At 41.6% G+C, this 22,475-nt stretch overlaps 1 protein-coding gene across 3 annotated transcripts in view; it reads left to right on the forward strand.

Annotated features, from left to right (window-relative positions):
- LOC8043463 (irregular chiasm C-roughest protein) overlaps positions 1-22,475 on the forward strand; it is a 225,740-nt gene that overhangs the window by 196,977 nt on the left and 6,288 nt on the right. For all 3 annotated transcript variants that reach the window (XM_042290763.1, XM_042290765.1, XM_029993312.2), the window contains 6 exons: positions 1,846-1,988; positions 6,495-6,749; positions 7,226-7,347; positions 11,192-11,366; positions 13,836-13,946; positions 17,407-17,633. In XM_042290763.1, coding sequence (XP_042146697.1) covers positions 1,846-1,988; positions 6,495-6,749; positions 7,226-7,347; positions 11,192-11,366; positions 13,836-13,946; positions 17,407-17,633 — 1,033 coding nt within the window. The remainder of the gene's footprint in view (positions 1-1,845; positions 1,989-6,494; positions 6,750-7,225; positions 7,348-11,191; positions 11,367-13,835; positions 13,947-17,406; positions 17,634-22,475) is intronic.

Raw genomic sequence — 22,475 nt, forward strand, 5'->3', positions numbered from 1 at the left:
CAAGGTGCTTGTATCGATCCAGTCCTGCACTGACGGACGCTTGAAAGTTAAGAGAGGAAAACAACAACAACAACAACAAAAAAAAAACACTTTATGAAAGCACATAACCGCTTTCCAGAGCTGGCAGAATAATGGCCACTCCCACCGCAGGAGGACTACCACGTTTTCTAATACCGAGTGTCCTCAGAAAGTCTTCCTAAGTGCTCCGTTAAATCGAATCCCTTTTATTCGCCGGGGCGGGCGGGGCGCTTTTTGCACCAACCCGTTTCTGTTCCTTCATCCTCCTGTCTTTGAGGAACTCGGGAACGAAGGCGTCGCAGTAGTAAATGCCTTGGCTCGCTCTTTAGAATTACGCAATTGATCCGAATTCGTCGCGTGTCTTTGATTGTGCGTGACGCGTGAAGCGACAGGCGCATTTCCGCGATGAACGCACCACAAACACACACACACACACATAAACACACTCAAAGTGCGCCGCGCGGCCCGCTTTTCCGGTGTCTCTCTGCGCGCGGAGAGTGCCCGCCAGAGAGTACAATGGGGTTGCTTCTCAAAAATTGCCGCTCCTTTCTTTTTACCCTCTTCCCGCGGCCGTCCTTGCTTCCTTTCCGAAAAAAGGCATTTGGACGATTGGGACAATGACTTGTGAAGGCTGCCTGCCTTCTTCTTCGTCTTTGCGAATTGGTTCAGGTGAAACGAGACGACAGGAAGCGCGCACACTTAGCATGAAACGCGGCATCGCGGGTGCAGCCCCCCTTCGAATCCATTTCCTGATCAAGAACGGCTCTTTCGTTTGCTTGCGGGCTTCTTCCGCTCTTTGACGGGGAAGAACTCGGGCGCCGAGAGGGCCGGTAATGCGGAACAAAGGCCCCTGCGTCGGTGGATGTGGCGGCGTTGACGCCGATGAGCTTGTCGAGTGCTGCGGCGGCAGGTCCTCGCGAACACTTTATACTCCGCCCCCCCCCCTCCCCCTCCCTCCCTCCTCCTCCTTCGAGCTTTGAAACCTTCTGCTCTTTAATTCTGGTATACTTTTTTTTATTATTTCTGGTGCGGACGTCCACCGGAACATCGTCGCTACCCTACGTCCGGACGTCGCTACCCTACGTCCGGATCACGTTTTGCTTTCGCCCTTAGAACTTAGCCTTGATCTTGGTTTGCTTGGGAGGTGGGATCCTACTCACTCATTGTATAAAGGAATGCGCATCGTTCTCCACTATCGCTATGATTTATACGTAGAAATACATTTATCTTGTTATGAAGGGGACAAGCTCGCATGTGCACACGTGTTCCTTTGCTTTCCCACCGCCGACTGCGGTTGCACCAAGTGCCTTTTGAAGAAGGTAGTAACGGCATCGTTTTAGAAGCTGTCGCTTTCGGAGTCAAATAGCTGATTGGGGAAAATTGGTGACCGATCAGCAGCAATCAGAGTAACGTTTAATGTTAAATATCAGAAACAGCAGAGCGATGGTTTTATGTGGCGCGTTCAGCATTATACGTTTTCTTTTCTTGCTTTGACGATAAAAGCGTGTTAAATATACAAAATCTACGCGCGCCGATATATATATATTTTTACATCGTTAAAAAAGAAAAACCGCCATGGTTTTGAAGTTTTTACAACTTTTGATTTTGTTTTTTTCGACGGATGATAAAGGATGTTCGTCGCGCTTCTGTTACTGGGCTGTTCAAGACGCGGCTTTAGTTAAGCGAACTTAGTTTTATTTACTCTAATTGATAATCGGACATTTAATAAACGATGATGTATTGTTTCGAGCACGTTTCATAAAATTTGATTTCGTCGGCCTGTCATGCCAATTTTCTCATGGTTCTCTCTGTATTTTGTTTCCTTAGAAACGACGAGATCATCGCAGGAGACCACACGACGGAACTGGTGCTGCCGCGGGTTACGCGAAACTTCAACGGAGACACGATCACCTGCGAGGCCCGGAATGATGTCGGCACGACCAAGTCAACCCACACGCTCAACATTCACTGTGAGTGACCAACTCGTAGTCAAAGTTATTCTTGAAATCTATGCAAACACCATGTTGTGTAGGTATTCTCTACCTGACCCACTAGGAGATCTAAACGAAAGAATTGTCGAATCAGCGCGCTATTTTGATTCCTCGCGAGCCCTCCACGTAAGCGACTTTCCCGATTATTTCAATTTGTTTTGGGCGAATTTCTTTAAACGTCTTATAAAACATAGGTATTATACATGTACGTATTCAGAAAGTTACTGAGGGTAGTCGTCGCAGCCCATCGAATGCCATAGGTCGTTCTACCGACGGCCTTATGTGATGCTGTTAACAGAGAAAGCTTATTTCTGGTAGATTTCTTGGGGTGTCATGGTTACAAGCGTACCCTTGAAAGTCTAGCAACACAATAATAGAACTGAAAGTAGGAAGTTTTTTTTTTTTTGAAGTCGATTGGTGAATCAGTGAACTCAATTCTGCTGCTGCCAGTGGTATGACAGGACGTTGAACGCCGCTTTCAAAATTCTGCGCACAGTGTTTTCCTTATTTTAAAGCTAGGTCGTTTCCCTCGGCAAAACATTACACACGCTCAGCGTAACCCGGCGTTTCGAAACCATCATGGTCATGGCGACATTTCAAAGCGTGTATGAGCACGCCTAAAGTTGTTGTCCAGAAATTAATAAAAAAAATAACAAAAAAAAACGTGCCGAGTTAACGCTTTGCCTAACTAAGAGGAAGCCTTGAATACACGACGCATGAGGTCTTACATTCCTGATTCGAACGGTGCGCACTTAATCCCTGTTCCACTTGTTTCACGTTTCTTTTTCCAGGCCACAGAAGTTTTCGCTGTGAATTTTGACAGGCGTGAGCTTCCCGTTTTTAGAAGGTCTTCGTCGCTTGGTGGCGTGGCTTCAGATAGATATTGTGTTGACGTCATGAAAGGTTATTAAAATTTAAGCTTTGTTTTAAAGGTGCTTGCTTATGCGGATACAAGGTTACCGAGCACGTTCATCTAAATTTAAATATTTATTTTCCGCCACAAGTTGTATACAAAGTGAAAGCTCCTCGCAAGCAGGTGGAGGGTCCTAATAACAGGACGGAATCCTCGTGTCAGAAATAGCTCTTTCGAATTCGGAATTGCTTATTTGGTGGCTAAGATTTCAATTTGTGCATATTTTTTATCAGTTTATGACGCATATTCAAACAGTGTTGTCAGGTAGACTAGCCGGCAGGGTGTAAAATATGCGATTACAGTGTAAACGTGTAAGAATAGACAATGTGAGAAAAATATCACTTGCTGATAAATGAACATAGAATTATTTGAATCCTGAAAATTTCTCAGACTGCGCTCTGCCTTCACTCAAGTTAACTGCCATTACTTGTTTATTTCAAAATGCGATGGGCAGGTGACACATTTTACTACTATGGCACTGCTTCCTCTTCCCTTTTTTTCCGTTTGTGATTTGACCTACATTCTATGCTATTTGTTATTCTCATATGACCTTTGGGCACTTTTATCCTTCCCCGAAAGGATTTCTTTTAGCAGGATGATACCAATGAAAAAAATGTCACCGTCTCCTAACTCTTCGCCCCTCTGTTTTTGTAGTTGTAAAACCTACGCACCCCAGCACATACACAGTACACGGACGGAGGCACGAACGCACATGTTCGCAGAGTCATTCGACGACCTAAAACACAAAACAGAGAAGGAGGCGTTAGACTAGACTGAGATCTTGGGGATCCTTATTTTCATTTTTATTTTGGAATCGTTTTTTTTTTCCTCCCTAGATCGTATTGTATATAGCGTCTTTTTTACTTCCCCAGCTTTCTTTGAAAGTTGCTTCCTGCAGGTCTTGCGTGTATTTTTTTTTTCGTTCTGCTTACTGAATCTATTTTGTCTTCATTTGAAATCGCAACATCGCTATTTTTGTCCAGCATTTCTTTTTATTTCTACATACAAGAGCTTTGAGACTGGTATTTTCTTTTTCTTTTGAAGAGGCCTCGAAAAGAGCTCGCCAAATTTGATTAGGGAGCTTTTTCTGGCCCCAAATAGGCGTCTGCGAAGCATCGGCCGGTTTCTGCGGGAAACAAGCTACGACGTTTAAACGGATTGGATAACTTTTGAATCGCCTGGCTTCTGGAATAACGTATCCGGCCACGAATCGTTTTCCTACCAACTCGTTTATAATTTATGTCAGCATTCTGTTTTGAATTGATAGGCAGGGATTGCGGACTTACAACTGCTTGCTTTGGGCCCTCCGCACTGCCGAGGGATGAAGATCATTTATATTTCTGAATGATAAAAATGCGACATGAGTAGGAAACTCCTCTTCGTTTTTCTTGGCTTCGCAGCAATTCCGAATAATGTGCTCAGCGAACGTGCTCAGGCATTTGGATAGAGGAACTCAAATTAGCATTATATTGTCTCGCCAGTGCTGATATGCATCATCAAATCTAATGACAAATCGCGTCTCGCGCTGTGTTATTAATCGCGTTTTTCTTCGCACGGTGCTGAAAATTACGCATCGGCCCAACAGTAACCTTATTACTTTGCCGGGCCTTCCCTTGACCTAGCCGAAAACTTTGGGAAGTAATTGTAAGCCCACTATTGCTTTATTGGAAGTAACGTGAATTCGCAGTTGTATGTTTATTGTAATAGAACACAGACCACGGCGCACCAACCCCATTAATATTTTGATAGTCTAAAATCAGTGAAATTCATTTTTTAAAAGGAAACATTTGTTCACTCTCCACAATCGGCTAGTGGCGAAATGAGCTGAGTCCGCTGCTGTTTTTTCAAGAATATTTTTTACTAATGTCCAATGATCTGTGTAGTGACAAAGATACATTTGTTGCGAGAGCATATTTGTTTGGTCTATGTTACAATGAGCTTGTTTTGTGCTTTCTGCCACTTGTTTGCGCATTAAGCCTCTTGTGCAGAGCGAGGGCAAAACATACTCTGGCTTACCGTAGGCTTACTTGCGCTTAAGAATTTCCTTATGTAGATGGCGTTCGATTAAGAGGGCTCGATTTAATGTCCCTCCTTAAACACAATATTGTTTCTGAAGTATGAGGGATCCTTTTGCGGTTTGTAGCACAGTTTATACAGGAGGATTGGCGCTTATGAGAGATCAGCCTATAGTACTTTATATCGATGGATGTCTTCCTTCGCTTTGCGTAGGTGAAACTTAATGGTAGACAGCGCAATGGTGTTTAAATATGTCCTCCATTTTCTAAAGCCAGCAGGGTTAGGCGCGTAAGATTGTCGTCTGCGCATTCGAAGTTCATGTATTTCAGTACTGTTTTAACGCTGTAGAATGCACCTTCAAGACGCTCGCCGGCGAGTGAGGTTGCAACCTGCTCAGCAATTATTAGGGATGAAAAAAAAAAATATCAGAGAGTGACTACAGCAGCGTGTGTATGGTCTCGATAAAAATCGACAGCCCTAGTAGGCTAGTACATTGAATATGCCTGGCATCACACTTATGGGTTGCCCCCCCCCCCCCCCCCCCCCCCCAGCGGGAAAATTTACATTCCATTTTATTTATTTCCAATATATTTCATTTATTTTATTAGGGTTTACTAGAAATTCGTAAGAACACACAATCGAAAGAAACATTCCTCAAAGGTGGTGACGCTTCCCTACCAAAAAATACGGTATAACTTTTCACTATCCGGATTATGGAACCGGAAATTTGTTACTGGAAACCCGAAATTCAGATTGCAGACAAAGGAGTTATTTCTGAAAACCTAGATTCGAGATAGATTCCAGATAAATTTCCGGTTCCATAATCCGGATAGCGAAAAGTTATACCGGATTTTTCGGTAGGGTTATCAGCAATCATGAGTATCTAAATTAATGTCTCGCTTTTTGCGTGATTCTATAATTACCGTTTCTACCCTTGACGTTCAAAATGATCAGCGATTTCCTAACGCACATTTTGTTTCTAGCGGATATTTTTAGTGCAAGCTGTAAACTGAAATGAGCCCAGTGTACCTAAAAGTGACCTACTTTTTGTTTTAGTCAAGAAGGAGGAATAATTTAATCTAGTTGCAAAACGCGCAGAGCTTCAGACGCGGTAGGTCGGCGTCCGGCGTTTAGCTTCGGCAATCCAATGCGTTCGCCTAGTGCAGTGGAGACAAGGGCAGCCAGCTTTCGGTCTACCCACTAATCAATGCAACCAGAGCTCGGCGTCCTGACGTCCTTGCACACTCTCACCTCCTCCTCTTTCTCAGTTTGTCGGCGCATAGTCATTCACAACTTAAGAAAACGCAGCGCGCGTCTCTTTGTCGTCTCGATTATTACTTCTCGGTTCGTTCTTAGTAATTATTGATCGGTGTATTCTGTAATCGCATGGGGTACGGAGCGATGCTCAGATGCTCGGTACACGCCTCGTTCTGCGTTTCCTAAGCTGTCAACGATTGCATAGACGATGGTTTCTCGTACAACCTCGAATCGTCCGCAAAGAAGGCGCCGAGCCGAAAGCCCGAGAGTCATTCTGGCGGCCTCGGGGCGACGCGCAGATCGGCCGGCGTTCAAGAAGCCCGAGGAGACGGTTGCGGCCGAGGAAGGCACCGAGGTGACGCTGCACTGCGAGGTGGACTCCAACCCGAAGCCGGACATCGTCTGGCACCACGAGGGCTCCGAGCGCGTGCTGGGCAAACAGGCCACGCTCGTCATCCCGGCCATGCGCTCGCACGACGCCGGACGCTACTCGTGCCGGGCCACGGTGCCGGGCTTCCCTGAGATCACCCAGGACGTGCACGTCTACGTCAAAGGTGCCCCTTCTCTGCCCCTCTTGCGCGCGCGCTTTCGTGCGCCGTTGCATTAATGGCTTTCTCGGCGCTGCACTCGCTAGAGTCGCTAATTAAGATACGCTTAGGGTGGAGGCGCATCATTCCAGTATATTGACCCCTCAGCGTCTTCATTTGACGCACCGGTGGGATATTATACACGAGCGCCGAAAATTCATATCTCTTTTAGTTTCTATTTTTCTATCTCTTCGAGAAATTCGTTGACTTAAAAGTATGATTAACTCTCGCTAGAGAACCGAAATGTGAATGATGAGAAAAAAAATGTATTACCGGAAAAAGAGTACTCAATTACTCGAAGAGAGCACGCGATATTGTAGATACTTTCACATGCCGTTCAAATCTGCGCCTCTTGCATGTTGGTGCTTTCTCCGAGTGTCCCTCTACATAGCTGTCGGGCCCGATTTGTTCGCGCAAAGACGGTTGTCGTTTACTCTCGTCAGGTCCTCCGAAGGTCAAGAGCCCGACGACCCAGTACGGCGTGGAAGGCGAGGAGGTCCGGGTTGAGTGCGTCATCACATCTGTGCCGCCACCGACCCGTGTGGCCTGGTCTAGAAACACCCAGGCAAGTTCGCCCACGAGACGCGTCGCTAGTAAACCGTTTTGACACGAGGTCCGAATGCAGCAGAAGCTAGGATTCGATATCGATGTCTTGGCGCATTTGCTGTCATCGGCAAAGCAAATCAACCGCGGTGCAATAAAAAAAAAACGCACATGATCTTTGCGCATTTCCTCTGCGTGACCGGTAAAACCGGATATAGCGAACGGACAAAGACAACGAACGGCGTGACGATAAACTTTTGGTGCCGCCCGATTGGATCAATTCGCTTTTACCGTCCGCTGCGCTCAGAGCTTGAAAGGAAGCTAAAAAAGTTATTGAATTCGAACAAACTTCAAAGGTTGTAATGTAGACCCCTTAAGAGTTTACTTATCTTAAGTTTCTTTCGACCTTGTTAGTAGGAGCGTCGTAATAGGCAGTCTAAATTTCGAAGTAGACCGGCCCCTTCGCGGCGTGACGACGCTAGGAGAGTACGAGAGCAGAGAGGAAGAACAGGCAAGAGTGACGTCATCAGTGGGATCAGATGACCCTTGTTCCCCACTTAAAGCTGTCTCGGGGATGCCGTCAATGTCCTCGAGGTGCTCTGGACAGATCACAGGCGGCAGCGATCTCTTTGCGTATTGATCAAGAGAAACGCGATTGACGTTGATTTTGGCCAGGGATAAGTGCGATGTCTGATTTCGCGGGACCAAAAGTCACAGAAGTCCGCTCCTAACTCAAATATCTTGAAAATTCCTTCAGCTTTCTTTTAAAGAGAAACAAGGTACATTCGTGTCACGCGTGGTGTTTGATGAAGTTCCATTTCGGAGAGGGGTGAACCTGCGCTCGATACCTGCTCTGCACATTTTATTTGGCATGCACTGCTTGACCTCTTTTGTACCTGCCTTCAGTATTAAAGGTTTCTGACTGAACATGTGGAAGAAATGTTAGACAAGGCTTTCGGCGAATCGGATGGGAGACTTTGTCGTAATTATATGCAGATGAAAGCAATGCAGAAGCCAGACATTTTTATGCAAGTTCTATAACCGTGCTTTTTAACTGTTTTTTATACTTCCACTTTTTAAACTGCTTGAATGAGGCATACCGGAAACCTGACGGTTTGGCCACGCCTAAACTAAAAGTAACAAAAAAAAAGAAAAGACTTGCAGGCGAGCTGGTTAGCTTTCAAAATTTCGAGAACCCGAGACCCAGGAGCCTGTATCTGCGCCGTCTCCCACTTTTGTTGTCTATAGGAAGCAACAGCGCAACTTAACGAGCTTCGTTTTTGTTCTTGTTTCTCGGATTTTCAAGATGCTGAATTCAAAATTTAGTGGTTTTCTCGGGAAACTCTTTCTTTGCAGTAGGTCTCCTGCAGTTCAAGGAGAGGTAGGCATTTATAACGTTACAAGAAATTCACTCGTCTTTCTTTTCAATCATTATCGTTTGTCACTGTCTGGTTATGTGTCACTTGGGACCGTTTGAGCGTTGTTCCAGCCACAAACTCATCCCTATTAAAACCCTCGTCACACAAACCCAGACAATCAAAACATATGATAATAGAACTACTTGGCTACCACTTGCTTACTAGTTACCGGTAACGGCTTCCTAATACAAACTCTCTCATTTATATGCTCGTATCGACTATAATGTGTAACATTTTCCTTCCGGGAGCGTTTGCCTAACGTAAGGTCATAAGCGGGCAATGATGCGAAACTAGGCATCCCGAGAAAGATATATTCAACCCCTATGAACAATCCTTCGTTCCGAAATCAAAGGCCTATTTACCCGCGTATAGGTCTGCAGCAGCCTGTAGGTGAAAGAGGGTGGAGGCCAAAGAAGCATGGCTGGCGTAATGGTGACGCCTATATATTCTGCACATTTTTTTATTCGTTTAATATAATCAGATTGCTGTTCTTTGGTGATGCTGGCATGCGTGACTCCATGCCGTCTATAAAGAAAACGAAAGAATTCCGGGCGCAACGGAAGTAAACACCACGCACGCGCCTATCTTATGGCGAGCTCAGTCGGCGCATATTGGCTGGTTTACGTTGCGGCTAACCCTTGATCACAGACGGCGGCCTTTTTTCTCCGCCGTAGAATTTTTTTCGGTTGCATTTCGATTGGTCCGGCTGCTTGATCGGCGACGCTCGCTTTCTTGCTGTGTCTGGCAGGTCATGACGCAAGTGAGACCCTCGTTAAAGGCAGCCACATGCCCGCGCTCCCTTCATTTGCATCGCTTATGCGGCGATTATTACGTAATGCGGCAGTATAGTGCGCCATGTGCCGGGGCGCTTTGAGCCGACTCGACAGACAGTCCGTTCCAAAACTCCCGGGAGGATAGCTTAATTACCCCCGAAACCTGGTCTTCTTTTGTGTGACTTCTTTTTTCTTTTTGTTTGTAATTTCTTTATTTCTTTCTGAAAGTAAGGATGACACGTGGTAATTGCACCCAAGCCTGTTATTAGAATTTGCTGCGACATGCTCCCCAGGTAGGTAATTCTTGGGGCTCAACAAAAAACGACTCGAAACATTACAATTTGCGATAGGGTCGAGACAGCGCCTCTCGCGTCCAGCGCCGGCTGCTTGCCGATATTTTTGCGCGGGGTGTTATATAATGCCACCGGTCTTTTGGCCGGAGGGGGACCGGACGAAGTACTTGAACTCGCCAAGAGAAAAGGAGAACGGCGCGACACGAGGGAGCCCTCGGAACAAGATTCGTCGTTCTGAACGAGAGCAATGACTTGGTCCTGACCGGGCGTCGAAGACAAGGAAGGGGGACAGTGCGGGTCCGCGGACGAATGGGGAACAGGCGGCAGAGATAAGACTGCCATCAATCCTATAGAGGACGCCGTGGGGATAGAGGACACGCGGGGATAGAGAAGTGAGGAAGCAACCCCTGACGATGACGAAACGCTCCTTAATGAGTATTGATTGGGGGCTCTTGGAGACGCGACGCCTGCGTGGGCTCCGGACGCAGTGTTGTTCCGTTGTCCCAATTCGTTTTCGGCGACTCCCGTCCGTGCCTCCTTCGTTTGGTCTACGCATTTTTCTTGTTCTACTTGCGTTTGTGCGGGTCGAGCAGATTCATCTTGGGGTGTCAACGCAGCGCGGACAATGCCTTTGGATGGAAGCTCTACACTGGCGATTAGCGGGGCCCGTCGTTTTCGTTGCACGAGCACGCCCGCTAATGCGATGCTGGTTGCGCGAAAGATGCATGCCGTTGCGGGTACAAAGACGTCTTTACTGATGTGGATGACACTTTTTTTTATTTTTAAATCTGTGCTCAGTGTCGCACCGCCACTTCTACCGACGGCGTGCAGGACTTTTTTTTTTTAAGAACATTCATGCTGTTGTTTTTCTGTTGAACCAATATGACTTGCCAAGTTTTTGTAATAATGCCGTATTTACTCGAGTAATAGTTGCACTATTTATGAACAAAGCGCTTGCATCTGCGTTGCCACAGAACACGTATACAACCAATCATTGGGTTGCGCATTAAATAACAGAGCAGATAACAGAGCAGATAACCTGATCGAGAATATGATTCTCTATACAAATTCAATCTTCAAAGATGGTATCTTGGCACGAGGACGTTATTTCTGTCCTGTAAACAGCTCGAATCATGCTGTCGAACGCGGTGATTGGCAATCTGTCTGGTCCACTGAAAAGCGAACCCTCAGGCTTTCTTCATAAGCAGTGCAGCTATTACTCGAGTAAATACGGTGACTACATTCTGATAAGGCTTTTCTTTGAAAGCCTCCCATTTTAGCTTCTGCTTAACTTATCGTTCATTGACCCATTATCTTTTACTATGGCAGACCCCTTCAATCACACTTGTTGTTGACTCTGTGTCGTTCTGTTTGTTTTGCAGCTTGTAGACATTGACAACAACCAGGGATACGAGATCATCAAAGAGCCACTCTCAAATGGGCTTCGCAACTTATTGATCATTCATAATGCTGAAGAGGACGACTTTGGACAGTACAACTGTTCAGTTTGGAATCCGTTTGGTTACGATACCCGACTCATTACAGTCCGCAAACAAAGTGAGTAGCTTGTTTTTGATATATGTTTGTCCAATTAACTTTTAAAGGTATTACAAAAGAGTACTTGGAGTTGCACCAACAGCATATTACACAATAATAGGGATAGCGGTATTGATAGTAGCCTTAGTGGGGCTACTATCAATACTACTATTGATAGTAGTGTTGATAGGTCCACTATTAAATACTACTATTGATAAGTCCACTACTAAATATTTATCTAAATTTTAGTTGTGGTAGACGTAGCATAAATAACTGAAACAAGGATGATATTGTTCAGGAGCTAAACTATACCAAAATAGTCGAGTTCAGTATAAGTGCCAGTGAAAGTAATTTAAGTAGCCGTAAATTATCATCGTGACTGTGGTAGTGCTATTACTTGTAATGCTTGTGATGAATGCTAGCTGTTTTGGTGCAGACTGCACTAGGTTTTGCTTTTATGATAGTTTCGGTCCTAATGTTTGACTTGCAGTTTTATTGAGAAATAGCAAAAGCATCAGGATAAAAAAAATGCAGTAATTGTAAATGGTTGTCTTAGATGTGACCAGACTACTGTCTGGGTCAGTGCTGATATCAATAAAGGTAGGCTTAGCAGTACTACCTGCTTTCGTAGTAGTCATAGTGAGGTAATTGATACTTCTTTTTGGCTTAAGCCAGGGATCACTTCAGGACCAAAGCAAAATAATAATGTGGTATTATACTCAATGAGAACCATGTCTAGAATTATTAAGTTACAATTTAAATGGCTATTCAAATTCCATTTCACCCTCACAAATGGTTCACTAGATCTCACATGTCTCAGTCTTTTGTAGTATTGTTTCTTCTATTAAAAATAGTATAGTTTTTTATCAAAAAGTGGTACATTGGCTTGACACCTAAAATACCATATATTTTACTACTCAAAACTCGGCATCAGATAGGCTATTGTCACAATTATTGTTATTAATTCTGCACAATGTTATTGACTTTTTGTAATGTTTTTCCAGGAGTGAAACAAACCGGTCAGTCAAATTTTTATTTGGAGCTTACACAAAGCACGGTTTTATGGGGCCTACTGATTCCGTTGTCTGAGAAATGATGTGCCAAGGTTGTTGGAGTTATGGGTGCATTTCTTGCGCTACAGTTATTCTTTAGCATCGCTGTGCGATACTTCATAGAACTGAGTCTCATAAGCTCCTGGTTACATATTACCCGAGAGGACTAGTGATGTGTCTCAATGTTCGACTTTTAAATCCAGCAGGCAATTAAAAAAAGTGTACTGTAGCTCTTGTGTATTTATGAGTGCATAATCGCACCCAACGAAATCCCCGCGAGTCATGCGCGCTGCCGCTCATTTGCTGCAATGCTGCGCAAACCGGTTTCCGCCCTTGTACATTAAAAGTGTTATGTAGTGCGAAAGTATGTTTTTTACATATTTACACAAGCACGACCCCATACACACATTATAACTTGCTCTCCGGTCACTACACTTCATTTGTGCAAGGCTGGACTGTGATGATGCTGCATTTAAACTAAAGACTATTCGTGTAAAGAGAGCAGGTTTCATGGGAAAGGTTTGACGTGAAGGGCAGGACTCGCGCTTCTGGAAGGAAAGCTTTGAATGAAGGCCAAAATGGTAAAGGAAAGTCAGCATGTCATATCTAATGATAAGTTATACAGAGTTACGTAACCCTTTCCATGTGTTGTTTTTCTTACATGCTTGCCGCCTTTCGTGCAGTTTGTAACCTTTAACTGTCCAAACATTGCAATACGACGAGACAACAACACATTTAGTTAAGATAGGCATGTAGTGGAAAGAGGCCACTTCGGTATTTATCATAACTTTTTTTCTCAATTTATGCTAATACGAAAAACAAGGTCATGGACAGAATGATAATAAAATTTGAGGAAGTCTGTTTTTTAAAAGATAATTAGGTAAAGTGATCGCTGTTTTTTTGTTTTTTTAACGAGAAATTTTGTCCGCAACTTATTAGCAAATGTGGGGAGTCGGCTTCAAAATCGCGTGGATAGATAATTATTATCCTCTCAGGGTTTTTCGAAAAAGAATTGCCTGTTGTCCGTCTGACGCGCTAATTTGATTTTAATTACACGGCAATTTTAATTGCTGCTCTGAGGCTTCTCAAAGAAGAAGGAAAGCCACGAAGCTTCCTTGGTGTGTGTATTTTGCTAAGCCTTCTCCTTCGAATCGTCTGCTTTTGTTTCTATCATTTTGGGTTGCTGAAAACCATCACCAGCCTCCCTTTTTTATTCCATATTTGGTACCACAATAAAAATATTGTCGATGAAAATGAGTCCTTCCGGAATAATTTGAGCCATCTTTTTCTCGTTAAGGCCGCACAGCGCGGCTAACCCTAATTGCCCGATGTCTCGAGGCGTAGCGAGAGGGGAGCTTCGGATCCTCATTAAGCATTCCTGTGTTAATGTTTTTTTTTTTCTTCATTTCTCTTTGCCATTCTTTCTTGGCACCCGCAGAAAATCTGCCTATGCTGATCATCCTGGCCGGGGTCATCGGAGGTATTGTGCTTGTTGTTACCGTGACCATCTCTATTATCCTCTGCTTGCGAAAGAAGAACATCGTTAAAGGTATGTTTCTATCTCTCTAGCATTGTTTAGGAATTATTTGTAAAATTGAAAACATAAATCTGGGAATATCGCGGCACTGCATACATATACTCCGTTTGCGAAGCAGACTGCTTCCGTGTTTCGCTTAGGTCAGCCGTTTAATGCCAAGTATTGCGGGATGTGAGCGTTATTCTTTTAAGAGACGCACATCGTCTGCCGACAGTGCATGCACGAATGGCGTCTATGTTGCTTGTACATGCGTCGCTGTGCTGTCCTCTGGGAAGCGTGCGCCCTCTGCTGGCCGTTAGAAATTCCAAAATGTATGCTTGAGGAACTAGCTCGGGGTTATAGAAACGCAATTGCACACTGCCCAGCTGGAACACAAAACTTTGAATACTAACCTTTTCAACTGAAGTGTAAGATGTTAATTTCGAAAATTCTATGTGAAAAATGCATTTTGTGCAAAACTCAATGCTATGCAAAGTAGCTTTTCTGCCCTATATTTGGACTGTATGTACGAACGTGATCATGTCTCTGCAAATAGACAGTTAAGGAAAGAGTAATGAAGCACTCTGGCAGCGCAATATTTGGTCGCACCAGTACGAACTGAACATAAAGGAACTGACTTATGCTTCCCCACAATATGAGTAATGTTGCAGGGAAACAGAACCTGGGAAAACAGGGTGATTACTATTCAACAATATTGGTCAAAGTCATTACTGGACACAGTAAGAAGTTGCACCTATATATTTGAAGATGATGCTTTTTAGTTTAGTAGCGTTGATAAACGGGCTAGTTGATAGTTCATTTTAACGGGAGAAACCGCGCAGGGACACGGACAGAGTAGTAGACGGAAGACAAACACAGCGCTGACTTACACCTGAATTTTAATGGATCTGACAAGGCGTATAAACACAAAGTTTGTGCGAACCAAAAGAAAAGAAGGGAAACAACTTTTAAAATGGACGGCACATGTTTGTAGAGTCATCTGCGCACACTGTTCTTCTCTGATCTACAACCAAGCACGCTGACCTTTACTGACAAGGCAAGTGACAGGGCACTAACATATTGTCACACCGCTTGTCCTGTAGCGCGAGCTTTTATAATCTGACGCGTGAGCCTGTCCCTTTCTCTTTTGATTAGTGCATATCTTTCAAGGCTTGAGTACATCCGCAGTCGCTGCAGTGCACACCAAGATGCCTGACGCAACTTGTGACAGATTGTACCGGTGCACTCGTAACTGCAAAAGAATATTTGATATTTTACATAATTAGGACTAAGATTGTACTAGTTTGACGTTATATTATAAAATGTTTTCTGAAAGGTAACTTGCACTTCAAGACTTTGGTGTAAGTAAAATAAGATGGGAGAATAATATGGCTCTTAAATCTTCAATAACGCTGCAGTGTCTGGCTATCTAAACATTTTTGTGATAAATAATATATGTATGTCTCGTATGTTGGGTGTCCTTAAGTGGCTTGTCAAGAAATAATAAAAAAAATATTTTATCCAGGTATGTTTTAAGTTTTAAATATTTAATTAAAGCAATGCAAAATTAGCATATTATTTAATTCCAAATCTAATTTTAACCATGATTACAGTGCCATGTTGGCCATCCTCATAAATATGAGGCACAATTTTATATATGTTGGCAGGCATGATAATGTTTTGTTCCTAGTCTGAAAGCACCAGAGTTCAATGACCTACTTATGAGAGGATACAGGTAACCTGCAGAAAATATCACGGAAATGTTTTACAGGAAGATAAATATTTTGCATCAAGTTCATTTTAATGTTATTTTATAGTATTTGTTTCTGCCGAAGAATGTATTGAAGTGCTCAAAATAATCACACACATCAGCTAAAATATCAATACATCATTTAACAATCCTCTGTAGAATGTAATTTTTCCTTCTTTCTGTGCTCGTGAATTTGATATCTTGGGAGCTACTTGTATCCATTTTTTATGTAAATTTTGCATTGCCCTGCACGTTGAGTGACTGCTTCTTTTTTAGCTATTCCTTCTCTTATTTATTGATATATGTATGTAATTGGTAAACCCTCTGAACTGGGTGACAAGGAATACCGACACAAAGTTATCATTCAAAAACTAAGAAAATACTGTCACAGTGCATAGCAAATATTGAGGAATACTCTACAAATCCATCCTGACATCTATTATACTGTCTAAACTCTCTTTCCAATAGGCTTAAAAGAAAAAAAAAGTGTGAATGAAAGGGAGTAGCTTAGATTTAACGTTGACATTTCTCTTTTTTCCGTGTGGAGAAGTTACAAAGATATGAGCCCATTTTTAATAGGATCCCTTTAATACAAAAATTATTATTCACACTTCCAATATTATGACAAAATACAACGTAGTATGTATTAAATAAAAAAAACATTTCTTTCATGTCGTGGTTTAAGCTTCTAAGCATATCACCATTCTTCCTTTTTTTATTTATTCTTTCTCTTCCCGATTGACCGAAAGGTAGGCAGAGACTAAAGGCATGATGCCTGACGAGGTCCCTTTTACAGTTATAGCATATCAGTGTAGGGTACATAGCTTTTTGCAAAAGAAAATTAGAAAGTAAACTATAAAGTTTTACACAACTCATAAACAAAAAGGAGGATCAATCAATTATCACACATCGTTTTTTAACAAAGAAAGATGGAATCAAAGTAGTCAGAAACATATTTTTAACACATCAAGATGGAAATATGGACATGATTTATTAAATATAAAATACATACATATTAAAACACCATGTCACTGACCACCAGAACTGGAGTATATGGCAATGAAAATCTATTAGAGCTTCTGTATTGCTCAGAATTTTGGCGACTTGGAAGCTTCTCTTTTGTCTTCCATAATTGGTACATATTTTAGCAGGTTGTCTGATTATATGTCTAAGTGTGTGATAGGTTGTGTTTTCTGATAGAATAGCAAAGAGTTTTTTGTTTGTTTTAGCTGTAACGATATAAAATAGTTAATTTGATTTACTTTAACTAGGCCACATATGCTGAAGAGCAGTTCAGTTGGAAGATCTTGTGGCTTACCTTAATAATTTTTAAATAGTTCTATATTTTTTTTGTAATATGATGAGCGTTTTATAATTTGTTTCCAACGTCATGCTGCATACTATATGCAATCAAACAGTTTGGATTAAAATAATGCATAATGTACACTTTTAGCCATAAGGGTATGAGATTTCTCATCTAATAAATACATACATGGCTCAGGATAGCTCAGAGCTGAGCTTATTTATCTGTGTGTTCCCATGTTCCCACTGAACTCTCAATTGAACCACATACCAAAAATTTTTTGTTGATAAGGAACTCGTGGAAAGGACACACCATTCTAGATTGTAAACCTCAAACTTATTTACTTCTCCTTCAGCTTGATCATTAGGTTCAATATTTTAGAAGCGTAAAATACTAACGGAACAGAAAGTACTTATTCAATGAATGTTTGGGCTACGCAGATGACGACTTCAACTCGGAAAAGAAGGGAAAGCAGTCGGACTCTGCCTCATCGGGAGACTCTGACATCAAGGTAGAGATCCGGACGGCATCATCTTTGTCCAACAATGAGCAAGACCGCAATTGGGAGGACAATAGTGAATCAGCACGAGCGCACGAGGCTCAAGATATCTACAAGTATGCGAACAACACCGGCGACTACACAGACACTGCATTTCCTCCAAAAGCCGTAAGTAGAAATTGCTTCTCAGTTTTGTTCGCCTGGCTGTTTTGGTCAGCTTGCACGTTCTGTAGACTATGATCAGAGCTCTTTCAGAATGGCATCTTTTGTTTCAAGATCAAGTACATCCATATTTCAGAACCACAAGTAGAATGGTATTGGCTAAAGCATACTGCAAAAATAATTGTGGAGCTAAATTTATACAAAAAGAGGGAAACTGTTGTAGCAGCAATTCCAGGGAGATATTTTTCGTCAGGTTTTCAGAAGCATCAATTGTTTCGAAGAGCAACAGTGAACTGCCATGCTTGTTGAAGGGAGAGAATGAATGTCTGAAGGTAGTCTGTATTAAGGAAACTTTCAGCATATTTCAACTCCGTGAACCGTTGAAGTCAATATAATAGCCCACTCTTGACCAGTAATTCTTTTTTCATAATGTGTCCACAATAGCATTATAACAAGATCCATGAATGACTGGCTTTCCATACTTTAGCATTAATAACAGAAATTTAGCCAGAGTAGTTGGTGTTAACAAATTAAACCCAGCATTGCGAACACCCGAGACTAGGAACAAAAAATGGACAACACACACAGGTCTTGAGAAGAGCTGCATTAATTATTCCCTTTTTTTGTTTTTTTAAGGTGACTTATTATGGGCCTTCAGATGTGAGAAGTCAGATGTTAAAACAACAAGCCACACACAGACCATCTTTGGTGCACCATTTCCGATCACAAGGTTGAAAGGCACCAACCTCACATACCTAATGGCTGGCTTATCTTTATTCATACTTCACGATCATCTCACTTCCGGTCTTACAAGACAGAGAAGCAACATCTGTAATGTTTCACTCATCATTTGTATTGTGACCTGCCCCTGTAAATCTGTGTTTCTGAAGAACAAGAGATGAACCAACCTGCTACACATCTCATAGCAAAAGGCATTTTAAAGTATGTGGTGCTCACCATAAGCACCCATAAGAATAATTTGTAGATAGGATATTTTTATTGTTCGAAGCTTTACCTGACAACCAACCTGTGATACACCTTGTGAACAACAGTTTAGAAAACAAGGCAAACTTGAAACAATATTACCATTAAAAAAATATATATATATATATTGTTAGGACGGTGAAAACGATGATCGGGCAGTGTTGCTCACAACCATCTCACGCCAGGCCCCACGGGCTGGCTCCACCTCCATAAATCCTTTGCTTGTTCTATCGTCGTGTACTGTCCTGTCATTTCTGTTGCCGACTGCATCACCCTAACAATATATGTATATATATATATATATATATATATATATATATATATATATATATATATACATACATACATATACATATATACTTCTATTTTATTGTTATTTAAACTGCAACATGCAATATTGCACCTTGGAAGCAGAATAAATAAGAACCTGGCAACACTTGGAACACTATCACACCTTTATAAGCCTTTTTGTTGCCTTGGTGGACTTCTGATCCAATTTGGTTTGCAATTAAAAAATTTAGTAAGTCAAATTATGTTAGCAATGTGTCCACAGTTATTGAGATAGCAACAAAGTTTTTTTTTTGTTTTTAGGTTTTGATTGTATTCCAAGCATTCTTTCAAAAGTTGTGATAGTGTCCCAAGGGTTGCCTTGTTTTCTATTTCTTCCAGCTCCCAAGGTGTCGTGTTGCATGTTCTTGTTTGGGTATTATTAATTAAAACCTAAGTTTATAAATATATTTATATATATATATATATATATATATATATATAATAGAGGGTAGTATTGCTCCAAGTGTGCCTTTTTTTCTAAATGGTTTTTCGCAAAGAGTTATATCGTGGGTTGGCGATCAGGGTAAAGTAAAATAAATAAAATGTTAAATTTAAAAAAAGAAAGGTTTTCCTATGAGGGACCCTGGTGTGAGTACCACATAATGAGAAATTATATTTGCTATGAAATGTGTTGGAAGATGGTTTACCTGCTCTTCTTTAGAAACCCTGGTCTATGGGAACAGGTTGCAATACCCAGCATGGGGCAAAAATGTGACATGTCGCTTGTCTGGCTTGTTGGACTGCGAGTGACGAGATAACTGTAAAGTGGTGATTAGGTTAAGCAAGCCAGTTAGTGAGGTTGGTGCCTTTCAAGGTTGTGAACAGGAAAGGGTGTGTTAAGGGTGGTCTCTCTGTGGGCTGTGATGGCATCTGACTTCCTGCATCTGAAGGCTGGTGATGGATTGCTTTATAAACAAGGAAATGGGACTAAACATGACAGCTGTGTTTCCCTAGTGAAAAATGTAATTTGTATGAGAAATGTTTGCATCTTATAAAGGCATATAATAAAATAAAAGCATATAAGAATCATACAAGAGCACATAAAAAGTTGTAAGAAACTTCTTATTAGTTCCTTATAACCTCTTATATAATCTAATATTGTTCTTATATGTTCTAATCAGGTTTTTATATGACCTTATCTGATCTTATTTGAGCGTATGTGTTTATTTAACCAAACATTCTTATACCTGTCAGATTTCCCCTGGGGTTGAGACCTGTCTGTGTGTTGTTCACTTTTTGCTTGAAGACTCGGGTGTTCAAGATGTTGAAAGTTTACAAACTCACCTATGTTTACATCATTTCTTTAAAGGCCCACTTTTAAGAAAAGCCATCATGCATTTGACCATAATAGTTGCTGTGGTGAACTTTATGACCAGAACCCCGGAAAGCAATATTAGTTCAATTAAGATATAAATTGATTAATTCTGTCAAACGTTACATTGTTCTGACTAACTCACAAACAAGCTCCTCCTAGTTATGAAAAGCACTGAAGCCCTTTATGTTCTCAATTCCTTTCTTCTGGCTAAGGTTAGGTATGTGCTCTCCGATTTCTTTATACCTTTTAATATTTTATGGCTCTCTATCATTCCTTTGGTATAGTAATAATTTACAAGTTAAAAAGATTATGTAGCTCAGGACAAAATTATGGTAATACAAATTTATTTATTTGAAATACTGCAGGCCTTTTTCACGCCCTGGCAAGTTACACTATATTTGACGCAATCCATAGGTACATTACCATGGAGAACATAGTATGTTCTTATGGAATTATCTAAAATTTCAATCAAGCAATGACACAGAAATTTAACACAGCTTCATCTCTTTTGACTAGGGTACTGTACACAACCACATACTTTCATGAGATTACTTTGAACAAATAAAGATACAGTAGAAAAGTTAATAATTTTTGTGGATATCCTACATGTAAAATCAATGATAGTGAGGATTATGAAATTTCCTGTAAGTGCTTAGTCAAGCTATGCACGAACGATTGCGTTTCACAAATGGTGATTAATTCCTCCAGCAATCAGTTCCTATCTTCAATGCTATGAACGAAGAATGAATACTTGAATGTGTCATTATTGCTGATGTATGGTCTGATCATCTTCGTGTTATTAGTTCGATTTTAGTGTCCGTGCTTTCTTAAATAATAATCGGCGCACATTTTAAGGTGACATTGGTAAAGTTGATGTTTGAAATTTAAGCGCTCAATTATCCGTACAACTCCAAGACTGCAATTTTTATTAATTAAGCAAACTGGACATGCTCTCTATGTGCCTACATTTGAAAAAAAAAATCGTAAGCCTAGTTCTGAATTTTATCTAAACCATACAAACGAGGTCAGTAAATATGAGAGGATAGTATTTACTAACGAGGATATCAAATGACGGTATAGTGTTTACAAACGAGGACATTAAATATGACAGAATAGTTTTTACTAGATCTGAAACCCTGCAGACAACCCAAAATAGCAAAGTACTAAGGGTTTCCTGAAAATAACCTCTCATGAAATTATTGGTTGAACTAAATGCCAATCAATGTTACATGAGGGTTCCTCTGTAATTAATGGCTATTTTTTTCCCTTGGGGACTACAATATATGCCACTTCTTTCACAACACTTTTTCATAACGGGTATTAACAGCTTTAACACATTTTTAAAAAGAATAGTCCCCACCATTGGCTATGGATTTTTGCCAACCGGGAACGAGTGCCTCCATTCTTTACCGATAAGACTAAACCGAGAGAGGTGACCCACTGCTTCACAGCTTGCATGATGTCATTTTTGCTAGGAAAATATTTGTCACATATACTATATTTCATTGACCGGAAGTGAGAGGAATTAGAAGCTGAAAAATATGTATTGTATGATGGTTGTGGTAGACAGGACAGCAAAGCCTAAAGTCTCTTAATGCTGCTTTTTGCAAGTAACAACAACTAAATGAATGACGAAGCACATTCCGTAAGTACAAAATGATGTCATTCAGCTCACTGTTTTGCTGTGTGCCGCCATTCGCTTCCTAAACTCTGCACCGTGACGCAGTCGGCGTTTCAAAAAATGTTGCTACTTGTATGAACCTCTTATCAAGAAATATTAGTTCAACCAAGATTGCCAGTGTGTTGCAGCGTACCCAAACTGCTATAGGGACTGGAGTTATTGTGTTGCAAGAGAAAGGTTTCTGGCATCTCCGACCCAGCTATAGAAATTTAGCTTAGTCATGGCTGTGGTGTAGCATTCACTGGTCGTAATCTGCCAGTTTGTACTTACTATCATTAAAAAGCGCAACAAGACGACGGACACAGAAGGAGACACAGACACAGCGCTGTGTCTGTGTCTCCTTCTGTGTCCGTCATCTTGTTGTGCTTATTAATCATTATGAATCACGATTTTGCCCAACTTTCTACCCTCGTTGTAGTTATGAGCTGGTCTAAACATTCTTTATTTTGCGGTGTGACAGCTGTGCATTGCCACCCTGAACATGGCTTGTCTTTCATGTCACTGTCGCCAGTCATAAACACGTGGCCCATTGCCTCAC

The sequence above is a fragment of the Ixodes scapularis genome, unplaced genomic scaffold, assembly GCF_016920785.2.
Source record: "Ixodes scapularis isolate PalLabHiFi unplaced genomic scaffold, ASM1692078v2 PGA_scaffold0__279_contigs__length_252992795, whole genome shotgun sequence".
Taxonomy (NCBI): Eukaryota; Metazoa; Arthropoda; class Arachnida; order Ixodida; family Ixodidae; genus Ixodes; species Ixodes scapularis.